Genomic DNA, 20,315 nt, shown 5'->3' on the forward strand with positions numbered 1-20,315 from the left:
CAGAGATAACATGGCAGGTACTGTTCAGTGGCTTTGAGATTAGGCTGGCTGAGTTCAGATGTGAATGCTGAACTAGACCCAACTTCCTCAACTATAAGGAAACTGAGCTTCTTACATGCTAATTATTTTTAACTTCCCAGATTGAGACCAAGTTTAATGAGTTACCCAGGGTGGCCCTTACTCAGTTCCTTCCCTCTGAAAGCAGGTTCATCCTGTACAACTTCTGCACACATGATGCCTGGTGAAGTGCATAATAACACCTCAATTTCGTGAAGTTTCTTCATTTTGAGCTCATGTGTTGAACAGAAGAGAGCAGTGAAATACTGGCACTAAAAAAATGATATTGTATTGATGGGTTTTGCTTCTGGCCCTTTCTGCAGCCCAGAGTCTGTGGAAGCTAGTCCAGCTGTCAGTGAGAAGAATGTGTACGCCAGCCACGGCTATGGGGCCACCCAGAAACACAGCTATCGCGGGCTGCCTTACGCAGTGAGTACTCTCTCTGCAGTGAATCAGCTCTTTACTGTCTACTTTACTCTTTTCTCCTTGTTCCATAGTCTTTTGCCTGTTAAGCCTTAGGAGTTTTGGCTTATTTATTAGGGAACAGAGTTACAGCTGAGTTCTGCCATACATTTTGCATTTGTGTGTTTATTGTTTGTGAAGTCTTGTATACTCTATAAAGCAAGCTTTATTAGTGTTCTAGGTGATAGATTTTTAACTGAAGTATATGAATGAAGTGTGAATATATATGAATACATAATATTTTCCTGGTGGTAATTTTATGCCCCGTTTGGTTTATTGTGCACTATTTATACTTGTTTCAACTGCGCAGACTTGCATATTGGTAACTTATAGCTCTGAGAAACAAGGAACAGTCAGGAAGAGTGGGAGCATGGCTTCAAACTATGGGATGAACAGGATGTCACAGAATCATTGAGGTTGGAAGGGGCCTCCTGAGATCATGTAATCCAACCCCCCTGCTCAAGCTGACTCTGCTTGAGCAGGTTGCCTAGTTGTGGTTTGGGTGTCCAGTTGGGTTTTGAATATCTCAACAGATGGAAACTCTACAACGTCTCTGGGCAACCGGTTCCAGTGTTTGACCACTGATGTCATCTTGGATTACTAGCTGTACAACAGTTAATGTCGAAATAGCCTAGTTGTTTTCATAGGTTTTGAATTTAATTCATTGGTGCAGAAGAAAACCATTCACATCTTTCAGAGCTATTGTTCTACCTTCTTGGTAGATCGAGGAATTCAGACTACTGTTTTACACCAGTTGTTAAATAATAACCTGGGAACTGTGGATTTGGGACTTCAGTTTCTAGGCATCATATCTTCACATTAAAAGTAGTACTGCAAATACTCGTTTTCAGGATCATAATTATGGAGCCCCTCCTCCTCCAACACCGCCAGCCTCTCCTCCTGTCCAGACCATTATACCTCGTGCAGAACTGAACGGCCTGCACTCACCTGATGAGGAGAACTCCGGGGACAGTGAGAGCTCCTCAGAAGGAGAATCAATTCCCACTTGGTGCCACTGCAGTGTCTCCCAAGATGGTTTCCTCCTCAAGTGTGAAAAGTGCAGGTAAGCTTTGGTGCAGTGCAGATCTGGACTGCTCCTTGTGTTGACTTCTCATACTGAACCGTGTCACGTTTGGGCTGTGGGACGGACTTCCTTTTGCTAACTGGAGCGTTCTTTCCAGTGCTTTACCCAGTATTGACCCTCCTCCTTTGCGTTGTCAGCCTGACAAGTGTTGGTGGCACCAGCAGTGGAGATGAGGATGTTAAATCGATGTTCTTATCATCCTGGGCCCCACTGAGGGCACGCATCTTGTGACATCCTGTTGAATTTCAAGTGACTTTACTCCTACAAACCAGCTTCAATTGTGCATTCTCCTTTGGCAGAGGAATGAGCAGGGGGAAGGTGATCAGACTCCGCCGCCGGAAGCAGGACAACGTGTCAGGTGAGCTTGAGGTTGTAATTCTGGTAACAGCGACTTTTGCTTTCTTTCTACAAGACCTTTGTCTTTTGGCTGTTGTAAGCATCTAACCATGATCTGTGCCCGCTAATGTTCTTTGCCTCCCAGCCACTGGGATTTTCTCCTCTCCTTCTGCCTCACCTCAGTTAGCTCTTGGGAAAATCACACTGTCTTGTGAACAGAAAAGGGGAATGTTCATCAGTGCCATTCTGTGAGATATCAGAAGTTTGGGACACCTGTTCCCAGTTTGGGTGGGAAAACTGAGGTGGTATAGTTTTGTCAGGGAAGAGCTATGCAGGGTCATCAAGTTGTCTTGATGAAAATGGACATAAGGGTAAGCTGTTCTCTCTGGGATGAATAAAAACGTTGCTAACAAAGCACTCCTCTCTATAGGTGGGGACAGCAGTGCAACTGAGAGCTGGGATGAAGAACTATCTCCCTCTACAGTGCTGTACACAGCTACGCAGCACACCCCTACAAGCATCACATTGACTGTCAACCGTGTTCGTAGAAGCAAACCTAAGAAGAGGAAGAGGAGTACAGAAAAAGCTCGCGCTGCTCCAAAGGCCAAAAAGATCAAGGTATGTGGAGTGAGACACAATTGCTACAGTTCCTACCAAATGCTGTGTGGAGTATTGTTGAGAGCAGGTTGACAAGCTGGCAGTTGACAAGAAACTTTTGTCCTGTCAGGAATTGCTCTTTCTGGTGTAATAACGTGATGCCTTGTATTTGTGACCTGCTAGACTACGTGGCTGTTGGTTTAAAAATTACCTTACTGGAACTCCACCCTTATTTCCCAATGCTGTCCATTCATGCTCAGAGCTTGGATTCAATTACATAGTTTCCCTTCTGCTCTATTAGGATTTTGGGAAATAGCTTTTGGAGTCCATCTGTTTGTGACAAAGGGGCAGTCTGTGAATGGAATGAAAAATGAAGGGAGCATGGCATTTCTTAGCAGGCTATGTTAAGGAATCTGGGCTGCAGAGCTTCTTCGCACTGTTCTTCAGGGACAGAGCTAGTGCCTGTGTGGAAAACTATGTAGGTAGTGATGAACATTTGTTGAAGGATGACTTTACTGTCTTGTTTGTGAGGGTTTGAGGACTGAAATAATTTTGGATTGCTTATATTGGAATGCAAGTATGTGAGCAGCTGGTTCTTTCCCATCATCTGCTAGCTTTACCATGATTTTCCCCAGGTTAGGTTTCCCTTGAAGTTCTTCTGGTGGGCACTGATTAAATAAAAGACTGTGAGCAGGAGCCATGTGAGGGCTTCAGGTTTTTTGTTGTGAACCAGCTTGATTCTGTTGGCCCTTCTGTCAAAGCAAGTGGGGTTAGTCGGGATAGTTTTGGTTTTGATCTTGAGATTTTTACTAAGTATGAGGCAGGCCTTTTTAGTTCAGAAATCCTGGCCATCAAGGTTTTCAGCAGTTTCCACTGGATTTGCATTGCAGAGTCTTTTTGTTCAAGTCCATTGCTTCTTGTGTAGGTCTTCCTGTAATTCTTATCATCTTTTGTTAAGGGTTAGTCTGTTGGAGTAAGATCTAGTGTGGTTCTGGGACGCTAATTCTGAGGAAATACATAATAGTTTGGTTTTTTTTCTCTCTCCTTTTTCGGGGGACAGGCCTTTCGAGAGGGCTCCCGAAAGTCTCTGAGGATGAAGGTGAGTAGAACTGAGAACCCTCTGTGATGGTGGTGTGGTTTTTGCCCTGTATTTTGTACCTCTCTTGGTTTGCCTGGGGAATTTCTGATTGTGGGACCAGCCTCAGAATAATCTTAAGCCTTACCATGCACCACAAGCAGGCCTATTCAAAAGGATATCACAGGAATTGCTCCTTGAACCTTGCTTTTGCTTCAGATAGCTTTCTGTAAGGTAATGTCATCCAGTTCAAAGAGATATGACTGATTCATGACACTTGGGAGTGGGGTGTTTGATGTAAGGGATGTAGAACTGGTTGTGGCCATTCTTCTGTGAGGTCAGTTATCATTTGATTGCATCAATGCTATTTTAAGCTTGGGCATCAAAGTATACACAAGTTTAAAGTTGGGAGTCCCTAGCAGTGTTGCCTTGTTTCTCTCCACATCCCCTTACTAGGGGTGGATGGGACAATTATTTATCTCTGACTTTCTGCAATACTGGTAGGTGTGGCTATCTGATAGAAAGTTTATTTGACAAAAATAGGCTTGCATTTTGACCTAAACGTGTTCCTAGAAACACAAGAGGTGCCTTAAAGTACACCCAATTCCATCTGACCCCAGTACTGTAGCTTCTAGCAGGTGGCTCAGAGGAAATAGAACAGTCCTGTGGTGTGTCTGTATGTGCCTGTTTCCATAGTACGCAAGTGCCTTGAGAGGGTAAAAATGCATTAAAACTCTTAATGCTTTTAATATGTATGATGCAAATAATGATTGTTCTTTAGTGGTCCTTGTCACTAATACCTCAGTGGCATGTATGTCTCAGTCCCATATGAAGCCAGTTGAGTTACTGCCCTCTGGAATACTATTTGTTGAACTACTTCAACTATTGTAAAGTAAAGAATGAAGCTTAATTTTTTTTTTTTCATACCAGCTTCTTTTTTTCCCCTCCCTTACAAGGTGGTATAAATGTATTACCTGATTTTGCCCTCTCTTCTTTACATTGCTTAGGACTTGCATTTTTAACCCTCTGGGTATTAGCTTATGCTCTACGTTCAGTTTCTTGAAACCCTGATGACCATTTAGCTAGAAGGTTCAGAAGTATTTTCGGATCAGTCACTGCAAAGATTGAGATGCAGTCAGCATCATCTAGCATTATGTTGAACATGAGTGGGTTGACTGTAGGAAAAGCCTACATGAGATTTATTTGCCTTTGTGTGTTCTGTTCCTTCGCTTTTTTAATCTACTTAATTATTTTTCCAAAGTGACTTAAACTTTTTCTGGTTATGTACTAGCTTAATTTTATTGTATGTAGCAGTGCCGAGGACCAGCTCTCAAGAGGTCTTAGTCCTGTACAGAGTTCTCTGTAGATTCCTAAGTGGCACTGTTGTACAATGTTCTGACGGATGCAGGTTCTGAAAAAGGTGTCCTCATAACTGGCACTTTCTTAGCTTGGAATAGATTTGCCTTTTTTTGTAGCATATTCATATGCTCAGAGCGCTGTGGATAGGTTTTTCCCATTGTGTGCTAGCCATTCATTCTTTGCTGTTTGGTGCAGAATTCCCCTTCTGAAGCACATGCCTTGGATGAAAACACAGCTGAAGGGTGGGAGAATCGAATACGACTCTGGACAGATCAGTACGAAGAAGCCTTTACTAACCAGTACAGTGCTGATGTACAGAATTTGTTGGAGCGTCATCTAAACTCTAATAAAGAATACATGGGGAAAACGGCTATGCTAGACACAATCAACAAAACAGAGTTGGCCTGCAATAATACTGTTATTGGGTCCCAGATGCAGGTAAGAACCATTGTGACAGAAGTGGGGTGGGTCAGGTCCTCTGGTTTCTAGACATAAGGTGTGGGCATGGGTGAGCAATATCGTAGCTGGTCATACAATTTCAGACCAATAGGCTTAGATTTTATATAAAAGGGAACAGAAGAAATGCCAGTACCAAGGCAGATTCAGAAACACTCGCATTCAGCCAGATCAGTGTTGCTAAGTTGGGGATATTTTATACAGTTCTGTGATATGGTTCACAGGTATTTTACCATAAATACTTTTGGTCACTGAATTGCTTGAGGCAGAACCAGATCTATCATTTGCTGGAGATAGGAAATTTCCTGCTTTCCAGCTGAGTTTTCCTGGTTTGTTGGGGGTGGGGAGGTTGTGTGTGTTTGTTTCTCCTGGCTCATGTTCTGTGGGAAGCTATTTTTAAAGAACCTTTCAAGATTATTTCAATATTTTGGATTATTATTTGGACTCTGGTAACTTTCAAATGCTGCACAACTACAATTGATTTTAGGGAACTGTCTCTCCCTGACTTTTCTCTTCTGAGATGTGCAATGATTGGTGTCATGCCAGCTTTATGAAGTGTATGTAGAGAAGGAGAAACAGGAAAAGAATGTGTTTGTGTGGTGTATGTCCTCCCCGCTACTTTCTCAGCTGATGTTTCATCTGGTCCGTGCTTTATTGAACAGAGAGCAGCATTCCCACTCAGTTCAGGCTTTGTGGGGCTTCGTTGTCCAGGAGAATGGAGGTAGGGCTTCCTTGTCCAGGAGAATGGAGATAGGTGCAACTGAAAAGGATGGGCTCCAAAACAGATGTGGGGCACCTCTTCTGTAGAATGGAAGCGGAGTCAGAAACCTGAATATCAGGTATATATTTGTGCTTGAATCATTCTTGTTTGTATCAGCTGACTCACCGCTCTGTGAAGTTCACGTGCTCCCTCCCACTTTTCCCTCTGCTTTCATGTAGGTGAGGCACATCAGGCAGTGCACAGATATTGCCAGTAAGGGAGAGTGCAGAAAGAGGACTTTGGACTCAACTTCCTTCCACTCTTGCCTCTAGTTCTGCAATAAGACTTCTGTGGGGTTTGGGGAGAAACACTTCTACTTAGCTATGTGAGTAGCCTTCCTAAAGAGAGCAACTGAGGAAACAGAGGGAAGAAAAAGTTCTGCCTCTCTAGAAATCTTAATATTTCTGAGTCTAAATGTAAACTCTTCTATCTCCTTCACATGAGTTTTAGGAAAAGTCCTGAAAGAAGTAATAAAACATGCTGTTTCTTTTTATTACCTTCATAAAGTACAGAAGGAAGACGATTATAAAAGATATCATACATAAACGTGCTTGTTCTTGTCATGCTCTCTCGCCCTCTCCCTTGCCTGTACAGACATAGGTTTTCCCACAGGGTAAAGTGGCCAGCATTCCAGATCAGAAGACTCCAAAGGCCTTGTATCCCAAAGAAACAAAAAGATAGAAAGTTGCAAAACTTCATAGTGAGCTGCAGTTACTCTAAACAAGCTGTAGGTAGGTACCTATCATTGCACGTGCTGGGAAAGTGTAAAGGGACTTACTGGCTTTGTAGTTCCTCTGGATACTGAGGAAAGACCAGGTGGCTGTCCTGGGCTGCTGCTTGTCAGCCCTTGTGTCCTTGTTTTCTCTGCTCAGCAGATGGCTGTGGAGTGTTGTGAGGAGGATACCCTGCACAGGTGTGGAGTGCGTGGTCTCTCATCCTGTGCTTTATATTTTTGTTCCACTCATTTGTCTCATCTTTGTTAGACAAACTGAGAAGGTTTGTTGGTTTGCATCAGTTGTCTTTTAACTAGGTATCATTACTGGATGTTAAAATAGCTTTTCTGGGAGATAAGGAAACAGGTACTTTGAGGTAGGAAAAAAATTAAGGCAGTCATGTCAATATGCAGATGGCAGCTGTGTGTAGAAGATGGGTATCATAACTGCTCTATTTGGCCATGAAGACTTGGAGACAGGAGAAAGGAATAAAAATAAAATGTTTTAGATGCCCTGCATACTCTCACAGTTGAGAGATTTTTGGTTTGGGTAAACAATGATGCAAGTGTATACTTCAAAAAAAAAAAAAAAAAAAAAAAAAAAAGAGAGAGAGAGAGAAGAAGGTGTGACCTGAAATCTTCCCCCAAGCCAGGAGTAGGGAAAGATGGTTTAAGAGTTATACGTGCAGGATATGGGATTTTGATCATTGGAATGTTTTGGATAAACCAATTCTCAACTGTCCTAGTGATGCAAAGGGAAACTTGTGAAAACATGAAGCTGTTCAGTGTCATGAATAAAATCATCTTAGTGCTGGCTACTGCCAGATGCTTGACAAACTGAAAGCTGTGAATCACTTTTCTGCCTGCTGTTGCCAACCAAACCCAGGGTCAGTATTTGCCCTTTGTTGCCTCTGATAATTGCTGACTTGAGCTCAAACCCCTGATTGATTTCACATTCTGAAGTGAAGAGCAAAAGGGCCTTTATAAAATAAAGCCACTGAGTATTATGCAGATGTTGCTTTGCAAACATATCAGAACAGTTTTGTCTGATTAGCAGTCAGCAATCCCTAGCCTATGACATGAATAAAATCATTTGTTCTTTTCACACATGAAAGCATGGCAGCTAATCCTCTTCATATTTCTAAATTCAGAGAATGAAAACAAGCTGATCTGGGGTCTTGTCAGAAAAGCTATGAGATCATTCCTGTTTTACCAAACTCAGATAATTGTTAAGTTTTACAGATGCAGAGCTTCTCTTTCCTTCATGGGCTCTCTTCTCCTCCTACCACCCCACCTTATCCCACCTGTGTTCCCCAAGCTGTTTTCCAGCATCAGGTGAACACTAATACAAGTCAGTCATGGGCCAAAGGTGAGAGTGAAGGCTACCAGACATTAAACTCACATCTCTGAAAGATACGAAGAGAATTTGATAGAGTTGTAGAATAATTTAGGTTGGGAGGAACCACTGAAGGTCATCTGGTCCAGCCTTCCTGGGTAGGGCCAGCTTAGATGAGAAACTGATTGTAACAACGAACAAGTGGTAGCTTAGAAACAAAATTATTCAACTGGAGACACGCTTGTGTCTCAGTCCTAATTTATCTACTAACTTCAGATACTTTCTCCTTATCTCCTTTTGTCACACACTAACAAATCTAATCCCATTTATTTATTCTCTGTTACCACAGTTGGATAGTACAAAGTGTATCCAATGTTTTTAAAATAATTTAGCCACTACTCTTGGCAATGGAAACAGTCTTGTCTTACAGTTCACTTTTCTGATCAACAAACCCATGATAAATTAGGGCCAGCAGTGTGGCTTCTTAGTCTGGAAGTAACATGTTTCTTTTATGCCAGTTCAGTGGACTTGGGGAATACTCTGTGAGCTCCTATCAGGACCCAAGATATGAAGAGATGAATGACACCCTGCAAGGCTTTTCAGAGTCTCCAATACATACATGCAGGTTTTTCCAGTTGTTGGCAGATACAGTGGTATGAAAAAGAGATATACCCTGTAAGCTTGATAAATGTAGCACTGGATATATCTCTTAAAAGGAGATCTGGAATAGCAAGACCACTACTCCTGTCTGTATAGGTTTCAAATGAATATTTTTATAAAGCTATCTTTATCCTGGACCTGAGTGAGAGAAGTCAACACATGGATCTTACTTTACTGGCTGATCCAAGATCTGCAGCATGATGTCATATTAAAAGAATAAAAGTCATCTTCCCAAAGAGGTTTCATTCAGAGCACAGTCAAGATTGCTACCAAAAAAAAAAAAAAAAAAATCTGTGGTTCAATTCCTTCATATGGTTAATACGGAGGGTTTTGTTTGGTTCCCAGTACTGAGTGCTGCCTTAAGGCATTAACTTTATTTTCACAAGGTTAGAATGTCATGCATTCTGTCACTGTCCAGATTGAGCCCCTTCTTATGCTAATGTGATTTTTATCCATTTGAGCAGACTGTGCAGTAGCTGTTTCTAACAAGACAGTTTTATCAGGAAAAGTTTGGACCTTGCTTTTAATAAAATCTTGTGGTTTACTTCTAATTTAGATAGAAGACTGTCATTATTACTGAAGTAAGAACACTTATGCCTCAATTCACTCTGGAAAAGTATCAAAACCTGGTCCTTATGAGCAGTGAACAGCATGCTTAGGAAAGAGCAGGCATAGCTCTTGTGGTGAGGCAGCCACCCATCTTCACGTAATTTTTACTTGCAGAGAGGTTCAATCTGTTAAGCAAGAAAAGCACTTTGTTTTTGTGGAAGAAGTCTTTCCTATGCCCTAGTGCTTATAATATCCCTTCCATTATTCTGTAAAATGTGTCGTATTTGGATGTCTGTGCTTGAAGAAAGTTGTGGTTTCATACTGTCAAGACACATTGTTGTGAAAATCCATTGTAACAGAACTGTAGACTTTAACGTAAAGAAGATTCAGCAAACTGTCACTACTTAGTTAAAAATTTATTTCTTCATTTAAAAAAAAAAATAAACAGCACTAGTTGAGCAGGCAGATGAAGAGAAGTTTCTGGATGGAGATAGAAATTGCCAGTTTAAGTCTTTGGCCTGTTAGCTAGAATTTACCGTCCTCTGCAGAAGGAATAGGTTGTGTTTTTTCCTCTGAATGTGTGACAACCCACAATTTAGGGAAGATTTGAGTTATTCTGGCTGTGAAAGTGGCCCTAATTGCAGAGCAGTTCCCTGTTAGCAGCAACTGACAGGTCTGGTTATGCCTCCTAGCTGCAAGACTGAAATACTTGGTCTGATTTGTGAGACTTACTTTTGAAGGAAAGGAATAAATACTCTTTGCTTTTGATAAATATTATCAAGGACATTGGTTTATTACTAAACTGTTACAGAATAAACAATATATTTGCCTGGCAGAGTTTCTACTCTAGAGTGTGTTGCTACTAGAATAATTTTTCTTTTCATGTAGGTAAAATATTCTTCATGAGTTAGAGGCCTTTGGTTTAAATTCTCATATTTTGCTCTGGTTTTTGTTACAGCTGCAGCTGGGAAGGGTGACTCGTGTTCAGAAGCACCGGAAGATCCTGAGGGCAGCAAGAGACTTGGCACTAGATACCCTCATAATTGAGTATCGAGGGAAGGTTATGTTACGACAGCAATTCGAGGTCAATGGGCATTTCTTCAAAAAGTAAGAGTACTATGAAGTGATTAATGTGAGAGCATCATGGCACGGAGACACTAGTGTCTCTATGGGATAATGCACACTTACAGGGGCCTTGTCAGCTGTGCCATCCATAGAAATGTGAAATCAAATATACAACCTCAGCTTGATGCTCTATTTATGGACCAAAACCCTTTGTTAAACTGTGATGATGGAAGTGCATAAGTGTCCAGAGCAATAGCACTGATGGAAGCGCTGCTTCCAGTGAAGTGAGGGATACCTGTTATAAGTGCCATGGGAATTGGGTATTTTGGGATTGAGACGTTCTGTTACTTCTCCAGGCCATATCCCTTTGTGCTGTTCTACTCCAAGTTCAATGGCGTTGAAATGTGTGTTGATGCCCGCACCTTTGGTAATGATGCCAGGTTCATCAGGCGTTCCTGCACTCCAAATGCAGAGGTAAATTCTCTCTTCACCATCACTGTAGTTGCAAATACATGTTTTACACAGGCTTAGTGCCTTCCCTTTTTATAAATATTCAAACTTAAAATGCAGTAAATGGGGTAAATTCTCTGCATCTCTTGCTTGTTTGATGGTTTATGCTTGGAAGATGAGAAAGTTTGGGAACATGATGTTTTTCTTTGGAAGGAAAAGGTTTCTTTTATGGCTTTCCTTTGGCTGCAGAGTGATAGTTAGGGTAAGCAGGTGGTAGTAAGTGGAAAAGCACAGGATGAGACAAGAGCAGTGAAGCAGGCCTTTTCCCTATGGAGAATTTAGGATAATTATTCATGGAATAGATAAGAGCTACTTCGCAGAAGGAGGCTTCCCTCTTGAAAGTAAGAAGTGCAACTTGTGGAGATGTTAGTTTCTCTCTACTTTGTTTAACAAGGTTCGTCATGTGATTGCTGATGGGATGATCCACCTGTGTATCTATGCTGTTGCCACCATTGCCAAGGACACAGAGGTTACCATCGCCTTTGACTATGAGTACAACATCTGGTGAGTCCTTCACCTCGCCCAGGAGCTCTCCACTGCCCTCCTGGACTGGACATCTTCCTCCAGCCCTTTCCTCGCATTCTACATTTTGCTCCGTTTTCTACTGAATTGCATTTTCCGGCTATTCTGTCCAGTTCTGCTGGCATATTCTACAATAGAGGCCATAAGGTAGCCTGCTGTCCTTGCTTTGGCACGTGGTGAGATGTTTAGTAGGAGATGCATTAAATGTCTCTGTACAAGGGTTGAGAAATGAAGAGTGACACAAATTATGTTTGTGTTTTGGAGCAGCAACTATAAAGTGGACTGTGCGTGTCACAAGGGGAACCGGAATTGCCCTGTGCAGAAACGTAGCCCAAATGCTGCAGAACACCTACCTCCACCTGTTTTAGGCACACTGATTGGGGCAGAAACACGCCGGCGAAAAGCCCGTCGAAAGGAACTGGAAATGGAACAGCAGGGCATTGCATCAGATGAGAACAGCAGTCAACAAACGGAGGAAGTTCCTGAGGGACCTGCAGCAGTCAGTGACAATGAGGTAAAACCCTTGACACTTTGTTATATGTATGTTTTTATTATTCAGTGCTGTGGAATCTGATCCAATACAGCACTGGGATCTTCAGAACAGAAACTGCAGGAGGCCTTTTTTAAACCTTTAGCATCTTAGATTACCCTAGGCATCTTGATAACTTTAAAACAGTACCAGATTTTGTCTGACATACTAAGTCTGGGCTTCTCTTTCAGGTGGCAGAGAAGGAGGAGAAACAAGAAGGGGAGAAGGAGGAGCCTGTAGATGAACAGGGAGCCTTGATCCACAGCCGCCGGGCAAGTACCTTTCTCAGTCTGGGTATCATCCCCCTTAGGACTTGCTTCATGCAGTGACCAGCATGTCCAGTTGGTTATTTCACTTGTTTCAACACAAATTCCAACTGTCAGTGGTCTTCAGTAATTTGATTAAAAAAAACAAAACCACCAACAAAAAAACCAACCGAAAACCACCCAGGTTGACTCCACATAACAGGATTTATGTTAGAGTACTGCAGATTAGAAGGTATACGACAGGTTTGTTTCCTGATTGAAAGGTTTAACTGTAACTTTCAGGGCTATTCTATAGTCTAAAACATACCATTAACAAAACAATCAGCACCAGATTCCAAAAAGGTAATCGCACCGTTTTTATGTTCCTGCTGCCCTTTCTTATTGCCAGTACAAGAATTTCTGGAGCCATATAGAATCGTAGAATCATATAATAGTTTGGGTTGGAAGGGACCTTTAAAGGTCATCTAGTCCAACCCTCCATGCAATGAGCAGGGACATCTTCAACTAGATCATATGATGAACTGGAACCTGATTTTTGTTAAAACGTGACACGTTTTGCTGCGTTAGGTTTGTTGCCATGTGGGAAAAGGGTAGGATCAAGTGGCAGAAGTTAATAAGAGGGGTAGACCACCAACAGCACTACTGGCACAAGTCAACAAAATTTGCTGTGTTCTTTATTAGGAGATCCCTTTGTGCTCCTAAATCATTGTTGTCTGAATCAGTCTTCTTGATCAAAATATTTCTTAGTGCTCTTGGATCTTTGATAACAAAGTCCCTTCTGAGCCGCCTTCGATACTGAGTAGAGCTGGGTTTTTTTTTCTTGTGCTTCCTATGGCACCTGGGATTACCCCTTGGATTAGAATGTTTTATGCATGTGAATGGAGCTGTTCTGGCTCTACTTAATACATTAATTAAAAAAAACCACAAAAAACCAAAAAAACAAAAAAACAGAACAAAGTAAAAAAACAAAGAAAAAAAACGACAAAACAAACAAACAAAAAAAGACAACCCCAAACAAAACAACCAGCCAACCAAAAACCCAAGGAGGAAAAAAAGAAAGTGCTCTCATCCTTTTACGAGCCAACAAATGTAGTGGAGCTAGGAGTTCCCTCACATACCTTAATCACCTGTCTTTCTCTGATTGGAGATACAGATCATCTATGTGTAAATTTCCTGAGAATGCTTTAAATGTTAAGATAGTGCAGCAAATTGCAGAGCCGAGGGGCATCCAGCAGAGAGATCCTTGCGTTATCTCATGGATTTTTTTAGAACAGGCAAGATAAAGCAGTCAGTTTCTATTGAAATTTGAATAAAAGCAGTCATCCATCAGACTGGCCTTTAAGCTTGGAGGGAAGATTTCATTTTAATGCAGGGAAGCTGATCTCTTTCTGGGACAGTATAGTTCAAGAAGACTAAGTGAAGTGTTAGTTTCCCGTGAGCCTGTAAGCTCTGTTCCTGTACGTTGCACCAGTTAATCTGCTTTAATGAGATTCAGTTTTCTATACTTGGCACCAGGTAAATACCTGTATCTATAGTTTTCCTAGTCTCTAATTCTTTGTGTGTGTATTGAATATTTTGAACAGAAAACTGTAAAGGCCAGGCTACTGTGATTGAGTACTGCCGTGTGCTTCAAGATACTTTCCTCCATGAGAAGTCTCAGAAGGCACTTGACACCACTTCTTATAAAATTCGCTTGATTCAGCCTAGGTTTTGCTGGTCACTGCAGCATTATTGTACTGGGCCTTTTACATGCATAATTACCAATTATTTCTGACACAGCTAGGTGATAAGATTTCCTGTCCTTTCTGTTTACCTAATAAATACCTTTGTTTTGCCTCTCTGTTCTCTCATGTTCTGTTTTTCTTATCCACTCTGTAAGCTGCTTAGACAAGAGCTTTTGTTTTTGAGCTGGGTGATGTCTGGACGCCAGGAAGGAATCAATCTGAATCATTTTAGTCAGTTTGTGTGGTGTGTTTTACTTGCTGCATATTACTGATTCACTTACTTCTGTTGCCTCTGGCTTCTGTTTGCTTCTAATGTTTGGTCATTAGCGAGTAGTTCTATTTGTTTCCAAATTGTCTCTTCACTCTATTTATTCTTTCTTATGGTTTTTAGTTCTTCAAAATTATGCATTTCCCTGTGGCTATTTTATAAATATAACTCAGTAGTGTCTAAGTGGTCCTATTTAGGAACAAAGTCTAGTTCTTCTAGTTACTCTATGAACACATGATTATGTTGTTGTTATTCTGGGAAATTTGCCATGTTGAAAAATGCAAATATCTGAAAAGAACTGCTTCTCTCTGTCCCCTTTCTGGCTCTTGTCGTTGCTATTTGGCAGTTGTTCTTCTTCCTGTGCTGCATCCCATATCTGTTCTTGCCTCCTCCTCTTCATGTGCCTAATTTGCAGTGCTGACTTAAATTTACTCTTGTGTTCTAGTCCCGGGAAGACAGGAAGGTAGAAGCCATCATGCACATGTTTGAAAACTTGGAAAAGAGAAAGAGGAGACGAGAGCAACCATCAGACCGTAACAGCACTGATGCTGAAATCAGCACCAATTCTGAAGCTCCTGAGCTGGAGGAAATAAAAACAGAGACTCCTGAAACTGAAGATGGAAGTTCAGCACTGAGTGCTGCTGCTCCAAATGTTTCTAACAGTAACAGCAATACTGGGGTGAACACACGACGGTCTTCACAAGTAGTGGTAAGATGAAGATAGGACTGTTTAATAGCTTGTACCAAGCTCAGATGCAGCATACCTGATCATAAGATCGTTCAGGTTGGGAGGAGCTTCATGGGGTCTCTAATCCATTCTGCGTCAGGCAGGATCAGCTCTGAGGTCAGACCAGGTTGGCCAGGGTTTTACCCAGTCTTGTCTTGAATACATCCAAGGATGGAGATTGTACAGCCCCTCTGGGAAGCCTCTTCCAATTCATTACTGTTCTCATGGTGAAAAAATTGTGCCTTTTATCTAGTCTGAACCTCTCATTTCAGCGTCTGTACATTGGTGCACCACTGCATCTTGGTGGCTTCAGTCTGGATATAGGAACACTGCTATTAGGTCCCCTTAATTCATCTCTTCTCTGGGCTGAACAAGCCCAGCTTCTTCACCGAGTGGGCCCCTTCTGTACTAGTGTGAGGTTAAGTTGAATGTGTAACTGCAGTGACTGAGGAATTCTTCTGCTTTTTCTTTGGGTTTTTTGGCCTGGTCTACTTTGGATGCATGTGTTCCCATTATATGGTAGGGTCCAGATGCTTACCTGGAATGATACATGTCAACTCAGATCAGGATTGAGAGCGATTACCTTGAGACAAGTGGCAAGTTTCATACTGCTGCTTTCTTCCTTAAGACCAGTGTTCTGGTTGATCCCTTTAAGAACACAGCAGACAAAAATATAATGTGCCAGTGTTTTAGAAGAGCCCCCAAAGCCATCTTATGAGCCAATACAAACAAAGTCCAACCAGATTTTATGAGTCAGGTAGTGTCAATAAATAAATCTCAATCCTTGATCCTGTATGCAGAGAAAAAGAATACTCTTAGAGGTGCTCGGACTAATGACAGTTTATATTGTAGGATGCTGTCCCCGAAAAAACAGTTACTAAGCCAGCTCCAGCCAAACCCTCCAGACCCCGACCGAAAAGTCGCTTCTCTCGATACCGGACCAGTTCAGCACAAAGACTGAGAAGGCAGAAACAAGCCAGTTCCCAGCAAGCTGAACTCGCACAGGCTGTCCCAGAGGAAGGAAGCACTGCCAGCTTGGTAACCACAACAGATGTCAGCAATGTAGAAGGTCCAGGAGAAGGCAGACAGTTGATGGGATCTGACCCAACTGCTATCCTGGCTGCAGGATCTCAGTCTAATCGAGCTGCAGTAAAGTACCCCAAAACTAAAAAGGTAAATATGATTGAGCACTCAAACTGGAGAGGGGCAAAGAAGGTTTTGTGTGGCCTTTGGCGAAAAGTTGGCTCAGGAGAAACAGTTCTTCAAAACAGTTGGAATTATGTGACTTTGTATTATTTCTTCTATAGTGGCTAAGAGCCCTCATCATGGTTCAGCATCTAGCTGCTCAACCCTGTACACAAAACGATGGGAAAAAGAAATTAGCAGATCTTTACAGCAAGTCTACATAGACCTTAGATACCAACAGGGTGTGGTACAGGTGCAACAGGAAGGATCTCACTTTTGGGTATGGCAAAGAGTCTAGAAAGAGGCAAATTATACACCTGTATATGTGTACATGGGGAAGATACTGCTTCCAGCTTGAGGGGCTCTGGGAGAGAAGGGTTGGAGGGGCTTGGCAACATAAGGAATTGGGTGATGAGGCTGTGCCCTGGGTGAGGGAAGCAAAAAGCAGATGTTTCAGTACTGGTGTGGAGGGCAACAAGAGGCTTGGGAGATGGCTGGCAAAGGCCATGAGGACAACAAGCTGTTTGTGTTGTTCTGCAGGGGAACAAGGTACTAATAGAAATATGGGGAGAGCTGATGTGTTTGGATCTATGCACAGTAAGCTAGCAAAAGCTTTTGTCAGCAGTATGCAAAAGTGGTTGTTACGACTCTGATGCAGTAGCTGTCATTTAAAAACTAGATGCTGATAGTTTGGAAAAGAGCACTAGTGTTTGGACCCAAAAGAAAGGATGTTTATTAGAAAAGGTTGGATACATATGATCTTAAGACGTTTTCCACGTATTCCCAACTGTCAACCAGGAAAGTTATCTTAAATAAAGCAGCATAGAGATGTAGTGAGACTTACTTGAAAAAACACCACCACCTTGAAATAACCAGGGTGTTGCATCTTGTGAAGGATAGTAAAACAAAGGTTCTTTTGTGTATACCAGCAAGAGAACGAAGAGAGAAAAATGGAGCCATTATGGAGTAAAGATTAGTTGGAATTTAAAAATAAATTTAGAATGGCATAAAAATGTTTGGTGTGGGAATCAGTGGCAGTATCTTTTTGGGATGGGATGGGATGTCAGGCTGGGGTGTATTTGTTTAGGACAAGGTCAAAGAGGTTAGCTTTCAGCTTAGAATTGAAGACCAAGAGGGAATGTGACTGTGGACTACAGTGCACAAGCTGGGAGGAACTTGGAAAGGAAAGGAGGAAAAATAGCAGAAGCTAGTGGCAGCTGCCACACACTGGGCATAAATTAGCCATTAATACATTTAGGCTTACAGCTAGAAACTAGTTTTGAACAAGGTGATCAAGTTTTGGGAGAACCTTCTGTAAAGCTGGATTACCTGTTGTGCCTCTAACAGATGAGAATTGGGTTTGATGCAGGAAGTCCTGGCTGTCTTCCTTCTTGTTAAGGAGGAAGGGAGGTTTTAGCATGTGGACTGATCTGAGCATTGCTTCCCCATATGCCTTTGTGCCATGTTACCTTTCCTCTTCACCTGTGCTAGTTGTACTGACGTGTGTTTTCTCCTTCAGTATCTTGTTACAGAATGGCTGAATGACAAGGCAGAAAAGCAGGAGTGCCCTATTGAATGCCCTCTGCGCATTACTACAGACCCAACAGTTTTGGCAACTACCTTAAATATGTTGCCAGGTCTCATCCACTCTCCGCTGATTTGTACCACACCTAAACACTACATTCGTTTTGGTTCACCTTTCAATCCTGAGAGACGTCGAAGGCCCTTTCTGTTAGATGGAATTTACAGTTCCTGTAAAAAGGTATGTTTGCTCATGTCTTACTTTCAGGGGCTATATACTGATCAAACTCTTACTGGCACCCGTGTAAAGTTGTTGTGTCCTCTTTGAGCCTATTCCATGTATTCCTGCTGAGCTGGTCTTGCCTGATGTGTCGATGCAGTCTCCAGACTTTGACTGCTGACCTTCTCCTAGCTGGGGTTCAGTCTTCATACTTACCTTTTACCATGGTAGAACTGTTCTGTGACTCTCCTCTTAGAAACATGTACTTTCAAATATGCAGTGGCTGTTTATTATCCAGCATATGCGATTCAAGGAGTTTTAATTGTTGCATATGTTACTACTTTCACAGTCAGAGGCTGATTGGCATTGTGGGGATAGGACAGTGTTGCAAAAGACCTGAAGAATACAGTACCTCAGTCAAGATCCATTGTCCTCGGAGAGCCTTTGTTGTTTAGCAAAGCTTTCAGTTTGCCTGTTCACAAGAGCAAGTGCACAGCTCTTTGTTTGGGATCATAGACTGTCTATCTACAACAGATACTTGTGGCTGTGTAGGAAGCCTGAACTGAGCCAAGCTGAGGACTTCATTCCTCCAGTGATGGTATGTGGCCAGTAAGTGCCTAGCATTTAGCCATCCACAGGGAAACATTAGTTCAGGTTGGTTTGCTCAGTCAGATTTTTATCAGAATCCATCTTGCCTATCACCTGTCAGCTTTGCTCAGGGGCTCTTCCAGTTCCTGTGTGATTACCTGAGAACAATTTTATGGAAATCCTTTCTGGTCTTCCAGTCTTGGTAGCTTTCGAAGTCAGGTACCATGTCCTGGTTTCTTTGCCTTCCTTTGAGGGAGTTTTTCCAGAGAGAAGCTTTGGACTTTACTGTTTCCACCTTCAGCCAATTTGTTGTCATGCCCTAACAGGCACCTACAAAAAGAAGCTAAGGGTCTCTTTTGGGTATTTCCTTCATAGGTAAAGCTCTTGATGGTTCGTATATACTCGTATGAACAAAACCATGTTTGTTTCCCTGTGCCTGGGCGACCTCCCCATGCATCATTAAGCTGAGAATTGCAAGGTTCAAGCTGCTTTTTTGAACCTTAACAGTGTCTTTGAGCCTCAGGGAAAAGAGAAGCACCCAGAGCAAAACTGGCAGAGTTATTCCAAGTTCTCTGCTCGGTGCATTTGCTGTACAACTAGCCAGCAAGCTCACAATTCAGTGAAAACTGTTGTCATGCAACAAGTCTTCCAATCTCTTGCTACGTTTGGCTGTTTTCTAGTCATATGATAATTCTTACAGCTGGAGAGGGAATGGACTAGTCTCACTATGGATGACTTCCATTTAGTCCACATCTTCCCTGAAGCCGAGTGTCCAAAACTGGATGTTGTGTTGCAGCTGGGGCATTTTCAAAGCAGAAAGTTGCTCTGTGTTCTGTAGCCTATACCCATTTTGTGCATCCCACTATGACGACTGAGTTTTCTTTGACATGTTGATTTAGACTTGTGTTCAGTTCATGATTTACTATGTTTGTTAGAACAACCCATTAGTTTTTGAGCTTGTAATTTTAGAAATTATTGTTTCTGGCTTTATGTGGTACTTTGTTCTAGCCTATGCTAAGCTGCATCCTGGTTTTCCCCATCCATTTCCCAGTTTAGTAGGAAATCTTGAATACTGTCTTCTAGCATGTTCTTGTTTCTCTCAGGCTGGCATCATCTGAAAACTTAAGTACACTACCTGTTCCATTATCTAAATAACTAATAAAATACTGAAAGTTTCTGTGTCCCGAACAGATGTTGCAGAAAGTAATTCGTTAGATTTCTACTTTTTGAAAGTAAATAACCAATAACTGTTCTAGTAAGGGGTTTCATCCATTTTGTAGGAGTTCCCCAGATTTTTCATGGAAAACACTTGGTAGCATTAGGTGTTTTTATCACTAACAGTCTGGAGATGTAGAAAAAGTCTGCTTCTCATGTTCAGGAATATTTAGAATACTCTCACAGGGAAGACCTCCTTTTCAGCCATCTGAGGTCTAGAAATGGTCCAGAACTTGATGACATTGCTCTCTCAAGACCTGATCTTTCTGTCTTGTGTGCTTCTGACTACTCAGTCAGAAGGCTGATTTATAAAGGCTGTTGAAATAGATCACATATTTTCTTGGATTGTCAGCAGGCCTCTTCCTTAAACTACAGAGGACTGTGCCAAAAAACCTCAGCTGATGATCTCAGTTTGCATCCAAAGCATGCCAGTGTCTGAACCTCGCAAGGAAACTGAACTGTATAACCTGCTCACGTTAATCACACATTGTACAGTGACTTGGCTGTCAGATCAGATGCTGCATTTGAGGTA

General features: G+C 42.0%; 1 protein-coding gene across 6 annotated transcripts in view; it reads left to right on the top strand.

The window, feature by feature from the left end:
- The window catches only part of SETD5 (SET domain containing 5), a 71,031-nt gene that overhangs the window by 30,204 nt on the left and 20,512 nt on the right, over nt 1–20,315 (top strand). For 2 of the 6 annotated variants that reach the window (XR_008233538.1, XM_052777598.1), the window contains exons 3-16: nt 381–486; nt 1,371–1,582; nt 1,903–1,961; nt 2,370–2,557; nt 3,597–3,635; nt 5,166–5,408; nt 10,402–10,550; nt 10,865–10,982; nt 11,413–11,522; nt 11,808–12,054; nt 12,261–12,341; nt 14,773–15,036; nt 15,907–16,227; nt 17,759–18,001. Coding sequence is in view for 5 of the 6 variants with exons in the window: in XM_052777598.1 (XP_052633558.1) it covers nt 381–486; nt 1,371–1,582; nt 1,903–1,961; nt 2,370–2,557; nt 3,597–3,635; nt 5,166–5,408; nt 10,402–10,550; nt 10,865–10,982; nt 11,413–11,522; nt 11,808–12,054; nt 12,261–12,341; nt 14,773–15,036; nt 15,907–16,227; nt 17,759–18,001 (2,380 nt within the window). In the remaining variant the exon portion in view is untranslated. Of the gene's footprint in view, nt 1–380; nt 487–1,370; nt 1,583–1,700; nt 1,962–2,369; nt 2,558–3,596; nt 3,636–5,165; nt 5,409–6,127; nt 6,266–10,401; nt 10,551–10,864; nt 10,983–11,412; nt 11,523–11,807; nt 12,055–12,260; nt 12,342–14,772; nt 15,037–15,906; nt 16,228–17,758; nt 18,002–20,315 lie in introns of those variants that run through there. The other 4 variants (XM_052777599.1, XM_052777600.1, XM_052777601.1 and 1 more) reach the window with 4 other exon arrangements.

Source organism: Harpia harpyja, chromosome Z, assembly GCF_026419915.1.
Source record: "Harpia harpyja isolate bHarHar1 chromosome Z, bHarHar1 primary haplotype, whole genome shotgun sequence".
NCBI lineage: Eukaryota > Metazoa > Chordata > Aves > Accipitriformes > Accipitridae > Harpia > Harpia harpyja.